Genomic DNA, 17,932 nt, shown 5'->3' with positions numbered 1-17,932 from the left:
CTCTGATGGCTCTGTGTACATGTTTCTTTAGTCTGTATGGCTGATTGCATTAGAATGGACGGCCGTTTCAGAGCTCAGATCAATAAAGGGCAGCAGATACTTTGTCTTTGAAGTGCCTCCAGCCACTCGGAGCGCAGCGGTCACCAGCACGTCCAACACATTGATTTTCCTGCCAGTTTATTTTAGCTTCCACGTCGTTATTGTGAACCATGCTCAGTGAGACACAGATCAACTCTACAGGACACAAACAGAGTCCAAAATTAACACTCGCCAACAGCCAAATAGCAGTCACAATTGGGTTTACTGTGTAAATAACACAAAGTTACTCACTCATGGCTTTATTTCACACCAGCTCCACAGACATTTCCTTATTCAATGAGGCGTCGATACAGCGCTGGACTCAGAAACAGTGACCTGCCTTACGGCGGACATTACAAACATTTTGGCTAACGTTTAAAGCATTATTAATGTCACTATGATGCTCCTCATCATGCTGGTATAAAGTCCAATTAAGTTTTCACATTTTCAGGAACGTTACTCAAACATTTAAATAACATTCTACTGACGACCGTAACATTTTTTAATCTTATTTAACGTCAATGAACATCTTTATAACGTTATTAGTATAAAGTCCAATTATTAATGGCTAAACACTAAAAACATTCTACTGACGACCTTAAAAAACCTGTTTGCATTTTATATTTAAAAAAAGGCAACAACAAAAACATAATGGTGACTTCTAATAAAACACTATTATCCCACAATGCAGTGCGATATAGTTTTTTCTTTTTTTCCCTAATGTGTAACGCCCAATTCACACTGTGCTCTGAGTCCTCGTGGTGGTGTAGTGACTCGCCTCAATCCGGGTGATGGAGGATGAATCTCAGTTGCCTCCGCATCTGAGACCGTTAATCCACGCATCTTATCACGTGACTTGTTGAGTGTGTTACCGTGGAGACGTAGCGTGTGTGGAGGCTTCACGCTATTCTCCGCGGCATCCACACACAACACGCCACACGCCCCACCGAGAGCGAGAACCACATTATAGCTGACCACGAGGAGGTTACCCCATGTGACTCTACCCTCCCTAGCAACCGGGCCAATTTGGTTATCCCATGTGACTCTACCCTCCCTAGCAACAGGGCCAATTTGGTTATCCCATGTGACTCTACCCTCCCTAGCAACCGGGCCAATTTGGTTGCTAAGGAGACCTGGCTGGAGTCACTCAGCACACGCTCCACCGAGAGCGAGAACCACATTATAGCGACCACGAGGAGGTTACCCCATGTGACTCTACCCTTCCTAGCAACCGGGTCAATTTGGTTGCTAAGGAAACCTGACTGGAGTCACTCACCACACGCCCCACCGAGAGCGAGAACCACATTATAGCGACAACGAGGAGGTTACCCCACGTGACTCTACCCTCCCTAGCAACTGGGCCAATTTAGTTGCTAAGGAGACCTGACTGGAGTCACTCAGCACACGCACCACCGAGAGCGAGAACCACATTATAGCGACAACGAGGAGGTTACCCCACGTGACTCTACCCTCCCTAGCAACCGGGCCAATTTAGTTGCTAAGGAGACCTGACTGGAGTCACTCAGCACACGCCCCACCGAGAGCGAGAACCACATTATAGCGACCACGAGGAGGTTACCCCATGTGACTCTACCCTCCCTAGCAACCGGTCCAATTTGGTTGCTAAGGAGACCTGACTGGAGTCACTCAGCACGCCCTGGATTCAAACTCACGACTCCAGGTGTGATAGACAGCGTCGATACTCGCTGAGATACCCAGACACCCAAAAAGTAATTGGTTGTGTTATGACAGAATATGCAGAACATCTTAACCTGCTCTGATTTTACAGTCAAATTCTAAATACAGTATTTCATTGTCAGAAATGACACTATTCTACAGTGTTTGTAATTAGAGCACTGATTCATATTCATATTTGAAATTGTCCTGATCCACGGATCCTCATGGAAATCTAAAAAAGCCCAAACCATCATAGAAGTGATAAGAACTGAGAAATTAGATGTACCTATTTGTTGAGTTTCTGATTAAAAAGTCTACGTACGTTCCAGTCATTTATTGTGGTATCAACCATTTCAGGTAGCCCCGCCCCTAAAATCCATGTAAAAGAGTGGTTACCGTGCATGTCAGTCAGACAGTCTCTTCCCGTCTAAGTAGGCGGTTCTTGGTCAGAATGTGTTCAAACATGCACCAGACTCTACGCCAACAGTCGGACTACACCAGAAACAGTCAGAATAACTGTGACAGTGTAAGTGTAAGTCACAGGTCAAACGTGACTGCAACAACCGCATTCATCTGCATAAATCAATTAACAACCATCAGAAAGACAAACTGCAGCATGTGGCGTCTCCCGACTCATAAACACTGTGAATGATAGCGTTCTCCAATCAGCCTCTCTGAAGAGCACACAATTAAAACACGGTAATTACACGAATCCAGCACTCGCTCAAATCAGCCAACAATACCTAATGAGAGCTGAGTGACAGAACAATTCATGTGTGCACGCTTAAACCTGTCTGTAGAGATACTGCTTGTGTGAACACTGCTGCTCTAGTGAAGGTGAGGCAGGACACGTGCTGAAATGGCCCATATACCTCCCGCAGAGAAGAGCACTTTACATCTCTCTCTCTCTCTCTCTCTCTCTCTCTCTCTCTCCCTCTATCTCTCTCTCTCTGTCTCTCTCTCTCTGTCTCTCCCTCTCTCTCTCTCGCTCTCTCTCTCTCTCACTCTGACACCTGTTTAACTAGCTAATCTAAATGAGGAAATATCATACACTCCTGTTGTTTTTAAATTAATAATCACAATAGACTTACAGAGACCCACATTACTCAAAATCATCATTAAATAAATATGAAAATATTTATAATATACTAATCAATTGCACAGTATTTTGTGATTAATTGTGATTAATCATGGTACATTAAAATATAAACATAAATATATTTACTAAATGCTTTATCTCAAATAATTTGGTTAGTCATCATTTATTTCAATTATTTAAATATGTACATTTTTACATTTTTAGATGTTCAGTTTTTTGTGGATAGAGTAATTAGACACATTTTTACTCTTTGAAACACGTATATGTGTACATCCCATAATATCAATGGAGAGCTGTAATTAAAAGCTATATTTTCTGGCATTTACCAGTGGACTTTTTTAAATAGTAGGATCAAATGGGCAGATTTAATTAATATTTACTGGCAAAAGAAATGTGTCATGTGTAATGAATAAGCATGCAAAGCTCCACACAATTAGTTTCTGTGCTAGGATATGCAGTCGAGTCCAGCATGTACCTCCAGGAAATTTATATATGCCAATTTTAGCCACATGAAGTAGAGAACAACATTAGTGAAATTTCAGGAAGCCAAGAAAAACAAAAACAAAACAAATAACTTGGATATCTGCATAAGCTGCGTTGTTTTAAATGAGTTAAACGTCACGGTTACTGTCATGACCTCCGTTCCCTGATGGAGGGAACGAGACGTTGTGTCGATGTATTGACACTAGGGGTCGCTCTTGAGAGCCCCAAACACCTCCCATTCTTTGAGAAAAGGCCAATGAGAATTGGCGAGTGGAATTTGCATGCCACTCCCCCCGGACATACTGGTATAAAAGGAGCTGGAATGCCCACTCCTTGCAGGTTTGTGCTGAGGAGCCAAGACAAGGTCATTTCAGCAGCTAGCACAGTGCTGTGGCAAGAGTGACACAATGTCTCGTTCCCTCAACAGTAACCATGACGTTCCCCTTCTGTCACACACTCGATGTTGTGTCAATGTAGTGACACTAGGGTTCCTTATAGAAAAATGGCACAACAGCTGAACCGCGATACATGCAAGCAAGCTGCTGCGTGAGTAATAGCAGGAGCAACAGTCTGCAAGTAACCTCCCCCAACACCCCAAAAGATGTCATGTAGTTCCCCACATCCCTGAGGGGGGGGGGTGCGACATAACTAGCATGGGAGCAGGCCACATCAGCCGTCTCTATGTTTTTCTCTCCACAGAATATTCGATTCGGCTGGGGGAATCTAACGCTATCATACGCATCGGGGAAGGTGTTCTTTTCCTATCCTATTCTTTCAGGGGGAAAAGACCCCATGGAGACCACAAAAGGGGAGGTTAACATGTGGCAATACGACACATGGGCTCAGCAGCCGCACATGGAATAGGCGCGGTGGTAGGTCCCATCACAATAGGTGAGGGAACTCTACAAACAAAGTGTTGGGGGACAGTGAGAGCTCTGCCCAAGGGAGACGCGGGTCCACCGACAGAGAGACTGTACCGTGGAATATACATCACAGGGGTAACTGGAGTAATTGGCACCTGTGGAGCACCTATCCCAGTACAGGGCATATTAAACCCCATAGTGGGGCTAGCAGCGAACTCCTCCATCGAGTTCGCAAACCATAGGGTTAGGAAGGAAGTATTACCAAACTCTACCTGTTCGTACCTGACAAAACATGGAATGAAACCAGCTCAACCCGGAGATTGTAAAATCCCGCAAAGGTGTTGGGCCTCTATAGCGGCTACATATACCTTCAAGGTGGAGGGGGACAGCCGCATCTCTGGGGGTCTTCGGCTCGGGAAGAAAACCAATTCACAAACAAATGCCACTTCAGGGCATAAAGCTTCCTGGTAGAGGGAGTCTTGAGTCATCGTGTCTACGACTGCTGGTGGTAGGCCACTTAGATCTTCCACGTCCCATCCAAGAGCTAGACATGGAGATTACAGAGGTCTGGGTGCAGATGCCAGATGGTGCCCCATCCCTGAGAAAGAAGGGCCTTCCTCTGCCAGGGAGGTGCTGTCGTGAGGAGCGTGAGGTCCGAGAACCAAGTCTGGGTGGGCGAGTATGGGGCCACGAAGGGTGACTCGTTCCTCGTCCTCCCTGACTTTGCACAGGGTCTGTGTAATTGACGTATTTGTTTTAACTAAGTGTGCTGCCTGTCTTGGCCAGGACCCTCTCGCAAAAGAGATTTTAAATCTCAAGAGTTTCAACTTCCTGGTTAAATAAAGGTTAAATACAAAAATAAAAAATAACGGGGCAAGAGCTGCCTCTGAGACTTTGAGAGGACACGGAGGTCGAAGGGGAGGAACATGTACTGATACGCCTGCCCGTTGAAAGCACACCGTAGGATGGGTCTGTGTCGAGGTAGAACCGAGACGTGAAAGTACGCAGCCTTCAGGTCTACTGCCACGAACCTATTTTGATGCTGGACGCACGTTAAAATGTGTTTCTGCGTCAGCATCTTGACCATCTTCCCCGGTTCAGAACTCGCACGTCCAAGATTGACCGCAACCCACCGTCTTTCTTTGGCAAGTAAGTGCTGTAGAACCCTTTCCACAACTCGGATGGAGGGACAGGCTCTATCGCACCCTTGCACGCAGGGTGGCGGTGCTCTCAACCTGCACTGAAGTGAAGCGGACGCCGCTGAACCGGGGCGGGCACCTGGCGAACTGAATCACGTAGCCGAGTCGGATGGTCCTAGCCAGCCACCGCGATGGGTTGGAAAGTGTTAGCCACGTGTCCAAGTCTGACGTACAAGATGTACTGGATGGCCTCCATCTGCTTCTTCACCGCCAAGAACTTCTGGGCGAAGTCCTCAACGGTGTCGCTGAAAAGTCAGATCTGGGAGATGGGCTGAAATTCATTGGATATGACAATAACATTTAACAGCGTTGAGCAGTTCGACTGGAAAATCCACGACATGATGTTAATTCCTACTTTGAAAGGTGATGCCTGCTGTTGTTGATTAACATAACCCTGAAAATGAAGAGACACAAAGCTTGTACTTTAATGATTCAAATCAACCCAAATTGTCAAATGAAAAGAAGTATGAATATTTAGCAAGCATCAAACGGAGTCAAAAAACACTGTATGTAAATATGCATAACAATGAAATAATAAACAGGCACAAGTTAATTGAGTTTCCTTAAAAGTGAAAGGACATGATTTAAACGCTTGCTGATGGCACACTGAAGCAGAACTAAATATTATTATCACATTTAATAAACTCATTGAGCTGAACTCTGTACAATCTGCCAATCAGGCAGCAGGACAGTACTGTCATTTGCATACCCGCTCGAAGGAGCCAATGGCACTCAGGATGGGCGGGGCTTTTAATGAGTCCAATGGAGTGAACAGCAATTACACACGTGGACAACAGAGTAGTGCTCAAAGCATTATTTCAGTTAGAGAATGCACAAATACTCATCTTACTTATACTTTATTGAACAGTTAAAGAAACAAAAGAAGAGAGAGTTTTAAATGCAGAACTGCAGCTCAACAGTCATAGACAGAGACTGATGGGAAATTCTGCTTTAATTGGATCTGTGGAGTCTGTGAGGGGTTCAACGGCTGGAGAGATGATGAAGGAGAAGGTATGTGTTTCAACATAATCTAATATTCTCAGATATTCTCTTTCATCCTAAACAAATCCAAGTAATCTAAGCAATGCAGGGAGTTTTATAGGAATACGCAGTTCACCCCAAATGAAAATTCTGTCATTTTTTACCAATATTGAAAGCATGTGCACCTGCAATCAGTCATTTGCATAAAACACGCCCAAAACATCTCCATATAAGGGCTTTCCGCAGCTGAAATCAAAAGGTCATTTTTCAGTTGGTTCAAAAAGTGTAGAATAAATTGTAGTGCAAACTTATTGATGAATAGATATTTACATATGAAAACGTTCGTACGCACAAATACGCGTTCACGCCAAGCGTGCCGCACAAGCCCTCAAAAGTGAAGCCAAAATGTCTCGATCGCCCCGGTGGCTGGTCCTAGTATAGGTCATAAGCCCCGCCTCCCCATGTTATTCAACGGGACGTGAGACCAACTAAACAATTAAATGACACTTCACATATCTTTATTCCAAAGATAGTTTCTGTCATTTACTGTCGTTTCTATCACGTTGATGTCATTTCAAGTGTTTGTTTTCAAAATAAGTTTGTTTTTAGTTATTTGATGCTATAAAAACGCTGCTGTGACATCATGATTGACAGCTGTGATTGACAGGTTCTCTGAGCGAAGTAGTCACTGAAGCACCAACTGACTTTTTTTCGGGATCTTCGGAGGACTGAGGAGATTGGAGCTTTAAATTGAATATCTAAATTTCTATAATTAATTATTTCACACCGTCATTAGTCAAAAGGGGCGTGTGCTTGCGATTGATTCAGCGAGAGTGAGGGCGGGGCCTTGATTTCGCGGCTTTACTTCCTGCTCACTACTGCGCAGGTCTGGTCCCAAAATCGCAACTGCGCAGACTCAAGTCCCAAGATGTCAGCGCCATATCGGGACACTGGCGGCTTCAGTTCTCACCAATGGAAAAGAGCGAAGGGGCGTCGCCCATCTTTTTTTACAGTCTATGATTCACGCATGGTCATTGAATGATTCGTTGGTTTGTTTATTGTTCTCTATGGAAGTAAACGTTTATGCAATTTCATACGCTTTCACCATCTTGTTCACTTATTGCAACTCATCATGAATACAGCCTCAAAACAGTTTTAATTCAAGACTTCATGAATGGGTTTATAATGTGTATGTATTCAATGTGTTCATTACACTGCATTCTGAAATGCTTGATTCTAATTGGTCAATCACGGCATCTAACCTCAGAATTAAATTGAAGTTGACCCATCCCATTACATTTACATTTACATTGACATTTACATTTATGCATTTGGCAGACGCTTTTATCCAAAGTGACTTACAGTGCACTTATTACAGGGACAATCCCCCCGGAGCAACCTGGAGTTAAGTGCCTTACTCAAGGACACAATGGTGGTGACTGTGGGGATCAAACCAGCAACCTTCTGAGTACCAATGTATTATACAGAGCACTTATTACAGGGACAATTCCCCCGGAGCAACCTGGAGTTAAGTGTCTTACTCAAGGACACAATGGTGGTGACTGTGGCGATCAAACCAGCAACCTTCTGAGTACCAATGTATTATACAGAGCACTTATTACAGGGACAATCCCCGGAGCAACCTGGAGTTAAGTGTCTTACTCAAGGACACAATGGTGGTGACTGTGGGGATCAAACCAGCAACCTTCTGAGTACCAATGTATTATACAGAGCACTTATTACAGGGACAATCCCCGGAGCAACCTGGAGTTAAGTGTCTTACTCAAGGACACAATGGTGGTGACTGTGGGGATCAAACCAGCAACCTTCTGAGTACCAATGTATTATACAGAGCACTTATTACAGGGACAATCCCCCCGGAGCAACCTGGAGTTAAGTGTCTTACTCAAGGACACAATGGTGGTGACTGTGGGGATCAAACCAGCAACCTTCTGAGTACCAATGTATTATACAGAGCACTTATTACAGGGACAATCCCCCCCGGAGCAACCTGGAGTTAAGTGTCTTACTCAAGGACACAATGGTGGTGACTGTGGGGATCAAACCAGCAACCTTCTGATTACCTGATTACCAGTTATGTGCTTAGACTACTACACCACCACTCCTAGTGTGCTTTGCGCACAATTTCGCCAAACCCACATGCGCCTAGACGGACGAAAATACCAAAACTTCCTGGCCACGCCCACTGACTTTCTGCTTCGTGCTAGAGCTCTTAAAATAGGTCCCGATAAGTCAACTGAGGCTTATTCACAGTGAATATTACTACAATAAAGAGGGTTTTAGGCACCCGCTTTGTGTCGCAGAAGTTAGAACCAGGGACGGATTACCGACCGGGCCAATGGGGCCAGTGCCTGGGGTGCCCTCGACTGCCCAGGGGTGCCCTGGGGTTTTAGGCTGTGCGATCTAGTTTGGTGATCCCCCCCACTTGAAAACCCTTTTGGGCATGAACAACGAACCCCCCCCCAAACCCCCACCCCCCCACCACCCCTCAACGACATTTGGGTTGAGAGGGGCCCTTGGATATAATTGGCCCCAGGGCCTTTGCAAGTCATAATCCATCCCTGGTTAGAACATATCTTACTTGTAGAAAATTCCGTGCACCTCGGGGCTTATTACTATATTTTGGGGGGATATTCTCCCCTTTTTCTCCCCAATGTGGAACGCCCAATTCCCAATGCACTCCAAGTCCTCGTGGTGGCGTAGTGACTCGCCTCAATCCGGGTGGTGGAGGACGAATCTCCGTTGCCTCCGCGTCTGAGACCGTCAATCCGCGCATCTTATCCCGTGACTTGTTGAGCGCGTTACCATGGAGACATAGCACGTGTGGAGGCTTCACGCTATTCTCCGCGGGATCCACACACAACTCGCCACGAGGAGGTTAACCCATGTGACTCTACCCTCCCTAGCAACCAGCCCAATTTGGTTGCTAAGGAGACCTGGCTGGAGTCTGTCAGCACGCCCTGGCTTATTGCTTTATTACATTTCATGAAATTTCTTTTTAACAGGACATTCTTTTTAGTATGCCATTCACATACACATCAATATTAGCAGCAGCAGAGAGAGTAAAACACTACAGTCCGCCACACTGTTTACTGCAGCTATAGAGTGTGATGTATTCTCAACAAACTCCTTCTTCATTTTGTGGTGAATTATTGATGCTAGCCAACAGAGCAATGTGGAATTACTGCAAAGCAGCCAGATACTGAACAACCTCCAAACAGCAGCTGAAAGACCACAACAAGAGAAATGATGGTTTACAGTATAGACTTAAAAGAACCGATATGTAAGAATCATTCATTCAGGATCCAGACTTCACTGGTCGCACTGTATGTTTCATTGAATGCTCGTTTGGGAATCACTAACATAAACAGTCATAAACATCATTCCTTTTTGTTTTACTTCATGCAACTGGTTCTGAACTGGTCTCCAACATGCAACTATATGCACACACCACACTTGTGCAGCAATATCAAATAAAAATGACACTCTTGCCAAGCGATGGTGAAATGTTTATAATCTGTCATGCATCTCATGTATATTTGAATGCAATAACAGATCTGCTCTGTGAGGTTTGCATCTTCAGCGTGTGACTTTGCTGCAGGCCGCATCATGACACGTCGCTTCTGTATCGAGGTCAGCGTGAGGCTCTGCTGTTCAAACATAATGTCCTACTATAACCATGATGTCATATGAGATTTATGCTGCGGGTTTGTTCCTTATCTGCATAATTGTTTGAATGCGCCCCTCAGGATTCAAACACACGTTATTCCTCTGGATCTAACACTTTTTAGTTCAAGGAATAGTTCACCCAAAAATGTAAATCCCAAACTTGTATGCTCCAGAATATGGGTTTAGTAAAATGTCATTTTAAGGGGGGGGGGGCATGGGGGACTGTTGTTCCCAGAGTTAATTTTGTGGGGGAACAGCGTTCCCATTCAAACACTTATGTTAGGGGAATGAAGAGTTTCTATCTTTCTCCATTATATAGCAGCAACGATCAGGGTCAAGCCTTAAACCCATTTAAGCAAAGAGCTCCGGCTTTTTAAAACTTCTCATGTTGAAATCCTCATGACCCAAGGAATCCAAACTCATATTCAACGGTTCAAAAGTTACGGGCAAAAACAGCCAATATTTTACACTTTGTCACCAAACTTTGCCTGTTAGCTCGGGTCATGGTCCTGATGAAGCACACCATATTTAGTTCCAATAGGACAAAACATTGTCGATACACGGCCTCAAATCCATTTCACATCCACTTCGTTAACTTCACATAATCTCTAAACCGTTGCACTAATTAAAATGATTTCTGGTCAGTTGTGTGTGTATTATTATGAGCCATCGTTGGACAAAGTTTGAAGGATGTGAAAAGTAAATAATCCAAGATGGCGGCCGCTGTAATGGGCGGAGTTTTGCTGAATTGTGTCTCTAGGACAAACGGTTCAAAATATGCGCAAAAGAAAAGTGCATTTTTTAACTGGTGGTGGCGCTATAGAGTATGTCCTAGAGACCCCAAATTTGGTGTAGGGGCCATTCATGCCCACCCCTATCAGTGTGCCAAATTTCATAATATTCCTATCTACGGTTCATGGGGCTGCCATAGACACCCACACTGAATAATAATATTAATTCTAACGGATAAAATAGGGGCTAGCACCTTCGGGACTTGGCCACTAAATAAGCATTGAATTGCTTTTTTGAGTAACTTACCCAACACTGTTTCATGGGTGAAATATGAACTATATTAACTTCTGGCAGACCTCATTGGACTTCAGCTTCACAAGAGAATAAAAACAGGGTCTTATTGGTTTGGCCTTTTAAGCTCTTTTTTTCAGCCTGATATCAGTCATGTTCTCCAAGAGGCCCAAAGAAACAGAACAGCAGTCCGCTGCCTCCTCAAACAAACCTCACAAGATCTCTCTCTCTTTCTTTCATGTATGTATTATGAGGAGAAACTTTTTTTTGTCTGCTCAGCATCAAAGAGGTCATCTTTACGATGTAATCCCATCCAGCGCCCCTGCATCAAAGTCTCTCGTCCGCCTGTTCTGCAGTTTTAACGCTGCACATTGATTATGAATGTGAGAATCTCATGGAAGGGTGAGAAAATCTGATCTGGTGTCTATCCCAAAGATTTACTGACGATTATGTTAGTGATGCAGTTATTATTATCATAGTGTGAATACATGGGCTGTTTCTGTCTTATATTTCAGAAATGTTTAGTCAGGTAGCATCTAAATAAACTGGTTTTATTCAAGTCAAAAATGGTATTTATAATACGTATAATAAGTGAGCCATTCTCAAACTGTAAACACTGTGTCTCTCTGCAGATATGACAATTCCTGTTTGTTTTGTGTGGTGACCCGTCCAGCCCGACACAACAACACTGACCCAACCAATGGTGTGAGTTTGGGGCGGGGCTATCTGTTTGTTCAACCAATGGCAGATGATGGGTGTATTCAGAAAGCTGTTTGAAAACAATGCTTATTTTTGCAATTTAGTTATAATAATTATCTATAATGACATATTCATAGTGTATAACGCATTATAATAATGACCTATTCACAGTGTATAACACATTAAAATAATGAACTATTCATAGTGTATAACGCATTATAATAATGACCTATTCATAGTGTATAACACATTATAATAATGATGTATTCATAGTGTATAACGCATTATAATAATGACCTATTCATAGTGTATAACGCATTATAATAATGACCTATTCATAGTGTATAACGCATTATAATAATGAGCTATTCATAGTGTATAACGCATTATAATAATGACCTATTCACAGTGTACAACACATTAAAATAATGAACTATTCATAGTGTATAACGCATTATAATAATGACCTATTCATAGTGTATAACACATTATAATAATGATCTATTCATAGTGTATAACGCATTATAATAATGACCTATTCATAGTGTATAACGCATTGTAATAATGATCTATTCATAGTGTATAACGCGTTATAATAATGACCTATTCATAGTGTATAACGCATTGTAATAATGACCTATTCATAGTGTATAACGCGTTATAATAATGATCTATTCATAGTGTATAACGCATTATAATAACGACCTATTCATAGTGTATAACGCGTTATAATAATGATCCATTCATAGTGTATAACGCGTTATAATAACGACCTATTCATAGTGTATAACGCATTATAATAACGACCTATTCATAGTGTATAACGCGTTATAATAACGACCTATTCATAGTGTATAACGCATTATAATAATGACCTATTCATAGTGTATAACGCATTATAATAATGACCTATTCATAGTGTATAACGCATTATAATAATGACCTATTCATAGTGTATAACACATTATAATAATGATCTATTCATAGTTATAATGCATTATATATATTTGTAATATATACTATATGATAGTTGTGTTTTAAGTGACAAAAGCAATGTCTTATAATGTCTTATAAGCACTTAAAAATATCTCATGGATGTTTATAAGTCATGCTGGAAGTTATACACATTACACATGCACAAAATACTAAATGACACGCATTCAATGTGAATATTGAGATATTATGAAAAGCATCTAATATAGTATTTGAAATCCCATTATAGTTCTTGTTATTCCTATTATGGCATTAAATATTAATTGGTGTTGATGTAATTCTCAGGGTAAGAGGTAATAGAAGTCTCAATCGTGTTAATTTGTATTAATGAATTGATTAAATTGAAGTATTGTATCTAAACGGATGATACACGGTTTATATTTTAAATGGGAAAGAAAAATGATCCCCTTATAAATGTAAAATATGCCTCTGAAAATCAAACCCAGCAGGCAAATATTGCTAATGTTAATGTAAAATTAATTTCTAAAACTGGAATGGACTGTATAGACTCATTTTCATTCATGTGAAATTAAACGGCGTCTCCGCTGACTGAGATCAATGCTCCAATGTTATATTTCTTTGTTTTCTGAGTGCAGTTACTGTAACTGAGAACAACAGCACAGCCAAACCACAGATAACAACTTCCCAATTGTCTATGTTGCTGTGTAAATAACAGAACTCATCAGCCTGGACATAATCGTAATTACATTAGCATTCATTACGGTGGTGATTTTCAGTAATAGAACTGAAGCTCCACACTGTAACTAAATGGGTCATTATGCCCTTCCTCCAGTCGTCATATGATTCATACGTGATCAGTGACCTGACCTCATTTCAGCATTCTGACCTTTTCTGCAGGTAAACTTCTCACGACTCGCCAAACAAATAATCAGCTTGTGTTCCGGCACCATTCGTCTCTGAGCACAGCTACAGTATCATTTCCCTGGATTTCCATAATCCTCACTAATTAACCAATTAAACGGCAAATTGGCAGGTTCTTCTTCGAACAATCTGTGATCCAGCTGATCTCCCCGCAAAGTCATATTGTTGCAGGAATTGGATTTGAAATGTAATGCGTCTCAAAGAGGTTCAAACCAGGAAGCGGAACGTTTGTGTTTGCGCTCCGAGATGTCACAAATGACCATTTATATGCATAAAAAGAGAGCTTAACACAGTATGACAGCAGCTTTGCTGTATTCCAAATAATAATCTCAGTTTTTATTGTCTGCTCAATTAAAACTGGAGTGGTGGTGGTGTAGTGGCTAAAGCACAAAACTGGTAATCTGGTAATCAGAAGGTTACTGGTTTGATCCCCACAGTCACCACCATTGTGTCCTTGAGTAAGACACTTAACTCCAGGTTGCTCCGGGGGGATTGTCCCTGTAATAAGTGCTCTGTATAATACATTGGTACTCAGAAGGTTGCTGGTTTGATCCCCACAGTCACCACCATTGTGTCCTTGAGTAAGACACTTAACTCCAGGTTGCTCCGGGGGGATTGTCCCTGTAATAAGTGCACTGTAAGTCACTGTGGAGCGGAGAGGGGCGGGGCCGGGGTGGAATATCGCGCGCCCGGTCCCCAATCGGTCTGATGAGGCGCGCGAGGGATAAAGGCAGCCGGTGACGATGGTTCGAGAGAGAGAGAGAGAATTACGGGCATGTCCGTTTTGTGTGTTTGTTTATGATTTTGGTTTGAGTTTAATTAAATATCATTTATGTTGACAAGCCGGTTCTTGCCTCCTCCTTGCCCATCCTTTAACTGTTTTACAGTCACTTTGGATAAAAGCGTCTGCCAAATGCATAAATGTAAATGTAAATGTAAAAAAGGTCAGATACTCAGAGTCTCAAATGTCAATGAAATGTACTGTCAACCTAGTTTGCATCCAAGTGTTGTTTTTGCATCAAAAAGTTTACTGATGGAAACGCAATTTATTGCTGAAATTTCACAAGTGTCGAGATAATATTTTCCCATTTAACTCTAGAGCATAAACTATATCCATACTTCAAATGTCGTGAAAAGCTGGTTTGGAAACACATTTGTCGAGAAAATTGGCATTAATGCAAAAATATGTCACATGACAGAATTGACCCCAATCGTCAGCCTGTTAATCATGACGACAGTACACATCCTTGAAAGCCAGTTTATTGTACGTGAAGCATCACTCGCACTGTTATGGATTGGCGTTAACGGCACACCTGCACAACTGCACACACATCTGCATCATCACACTAACAGGAGTGCAACACAAATCTCTCGTATCATGCACCGGTCATCGACAAGTACAAGGAGAACAAATGAACGAACACTGTTTGTGATTCATTTAATCGCTGTAGAAATACGTTTATTTATTAAAGCTGTTTTTCCACATCATTCACAATAACAGACGGCAGTCACGGGATTATCCCATAATACAAACAACATCATTTCTGTGCACAACGATGAATTAAATTAAAAATAAATACACAATACTGGAGAAAAGCATCAGTGTGCCCAATTCTGTTAAATTATTGTTTATACTTTTGATAAAATGCAGGAAAATTCCCTGTATGAAATTTAATTTATTACCAAATGTATAAAGCATTAAATAAAATAAATAATTACCAATATTTTAGACTATATATGCCTTTTCTTTACACACACTTAAATGAGCCGTACTCCGTTCTGGAGATGAATAAAGTCGTCTGACTCTCAGAATGTTCTAGACTTTTCTCAAGACTATAAACTATCTGAACTATTTGTCCAATGAGTCTCTTTCAGAAAACAGCTTTTGAACATTTTAAAACGTTTAAATACTTTAAATCGAACCCTCTTTACCTCGGATCACATTTACTGCTACTTCAGAAAATATAATTTGCATTATGACATTAAATTAATTTGAGAAGTTCAGTTGGGGGTTAAAAGTTGCTGGAGAAATATGCGAGACATGATGCAGTTGTGATGCTTTAGATTAGATGATTAAAATATTGAATATGAGGAATGTATCATATATTTACATTTACATTTATGCATTTGGCAGATGCTTTTATCCAAAGTGACTTACAGTGCACTTATTACAGGGACAATCCCCCCGGAGCAACCTGGAGTTAAGTGTCTTACTCAAGGACACAATGGTGGTGACTGTGGGGATCAAACCAGCAACCTTCTGAGTACCAATGTATTATACAGTGCACTTATTACAGGGACAATCCCCCCGGAGCAACCTGGAGTTAAGTGTCTTACTCAAGGACACAATGGTGGTGACTGTGGGGATCAAACCAGCAACCTTCTGAGTACCAATGTATTATACAGTGCACTTATTACAGGGACAATCCCCCCGGAGCAACCTGGAGTTAAGTGTCTTACTCAAGGACACAATGGTGGTGACTGTGGGGATCAAACCAGCAACCTTCTGAGTACCAATGTATTATACAGAGCACTTATTACAGGGACAATCCCCCCGGAGCAACCTGGAGTTAAGTGTCTTACTCAAGGACACAATGGTGGTGACTGTGGGGATCAAACCAGCAACCTTCAGATTACCAGTTATGTGCTTTAGCCTACTACACCACCACCACTTTCATGCATGTAACACTGATATTACACGCATCAATGTTTCTTTAATATCTGTCACACATCATAAATGATCCATGATGATCCTGATACTGACACTGGAAGTTTCTCCAATACTTGAACAGGGTCATGATGATTCACTTTCGGGTCGTAACCGATGGCAACCTGCGATACGCGCAACATCAGGACTGATATTACAGTCCCATTAGAAGAGCAACTCCTCTTCTGATTGCTTTTATTTGTTAATTAAAAAAACTGATTAATTTCAGTGAATTATCTCAATAATCTCCCCATTTTACAAAGACTTCGGAGGAAAAAAAAGAGGGACATCTGAGAGGCGAAAGGTGCACACTTATGCGATACACACACATTTCTGTATGGAAACGGCTGAAGGACAGATTTATTTTGCGATAAACTAAAACTTATGTATTTTCACTTTGTCGATAATAAAACAGCACGATGGAAACAAGGTCTGTAGTTATTGACTCTTAATCCTACAGGAATGCAGGTGTAAATTATTCCAATTTTAATTTGATGTGCATTATATCATTAATAACATTAAACATGTTCATATGTTCAATATGCAAATTCACTGCTTTCATATTTGATATTTGCTATATTTATCCTACATGTACAGACCCGTACCTCTCTGTCCACACATACATTTCTTGTGTGCATGAGATTACAGTAAAGAAATAAAGTTCTTTAGATTGGATCTGAATTATGCAACTCCTAATCTGTGCATGTATGCTTTCGTGTTTGCAGAAAAGAACATTTTATAGAAATATTGTCACGTTTGTCATAAATCCAAGCTGTTTGCAAAAGCACCAAATATAATGTTCCTCTAGTTCCACCTCAAACACATCTGTAGAGACGCCGTCTCTAATCGCATAATTCAAGTTCATGTTAAAGTGATTATGTATGTGTTGCTACTGACTAATAAAGGAGATTATTTCGTGCCTCCGCTTGTAAACTGGTGTTCCTGCAGTAATGTGGTGTGGCAACACTCACCGTCCTCTTTGTCGTCGAACACCGGTCTCTTGGATGAACTGTTGGCGCCCATCCTCTTCTTCCACTTGCCCCAGTGAAACATCGATGCTCTGATCTCATTCCTTTCACTGCAACTGATGCTGATGCCTCTAAAACACGAGCATCTCTGACCCGCACAGATGATCTGATGCACTTTATCTGCTGCACAAATACAGAGAACAGACTCTGTGACTCGATCACAGAATCAATGTGTGTCTGTTCATGAACATGAGCAGCTCGAGATGACGATGTGCTTCAGTGAGACCAATGAGAAGAGGAACCTCCTGTCTCTCTCTCTCTCTTTTTCACTCTCTCTTTCTGTCTCTATTTCTCTGTCTCTCTCTCTCTCTCTTTTTCACTCTCTCTCTCTCCCTCTCTCGCTTTCACTCTCTCGTTCTGTCTCTATTTCTCTGTCTCTCTCTCTCTTTCACTCTCTCTCTCTCCCTCTCTCGCTTTCACTCTCTCTTTCTGTCTCTCTCTATCTCTCTCTGTCTCTATTTCTCTGTCTCTCTCTCTCTCTCTTTTTCACTCTCTCTCTCTCCCTCTCTCGCTTTCACTCTCTCTTTCTG

At 41.8% G+C, this 17,932-nt stretch overlaps 1 protein-coding gene and 1 long non-coding RNA gene across 2 annotated transcripts in view; both read right to left on the bottom strand.

The window, feature by feature from the left end:
• The window catches only part of LOC127660820 (serine/threonine-protein kinase 32C-like), an 83,802-nt gene extending 66,255 nt beyond the window's left edge, over positions 1-17,547 (bottom strand). Inside the window, exon 1 of the mRNA XM_052151254.1 lies at positions 17,346-17,547. Within this exon, the coding sequence (XP_052007214.1) occupies positions 17,346-17,427 (82 nt within the window). The 5' untranslated portion in view covers positions 17,428-17,547. The remainder of the gene's footprint in view (positions 1-17,345) is intronic.
• Positions 7,746-16,290, bottom strand: LOC127660828 (uncharacterized). The gene is made up of 3 exons (XR_007972685.1): positions 16,182-16,290; positions 8,207-8,464; positions 7,746-7,841 (listed from the first exon to the last, which is right to left on the bottom strand). It is a non-coding gene; the product is annotated as an uncharacterized LOC127660828 (long non-coding RNA).
• Positions 17,548-17,932: the final 385 nt, after the last annotated feature.

The sequence above is a fragment of the Xyrauchen texanus genome, chromosome 20 (genome assembly GCF_025860055.1).
Source record: "Xyrauchen texanus isolate HMW12.3.18 chromosome 20, RBS_HiC_50CHRs, whole genome shotgun sequence".
Taxonomy (NCBI): domain Eukaryota; kingdom Metazoa; phylum Chordata; class Actinopteri; order Cypriniformes; family Catostomidae; genus Xyrauchen; species Xyrauchen texanus.
The sequence above is the reverse complement of the archived record's forward strand: the minus strand, read 5'-3'. Positions and strand labels throughout refer to the sequence as shown.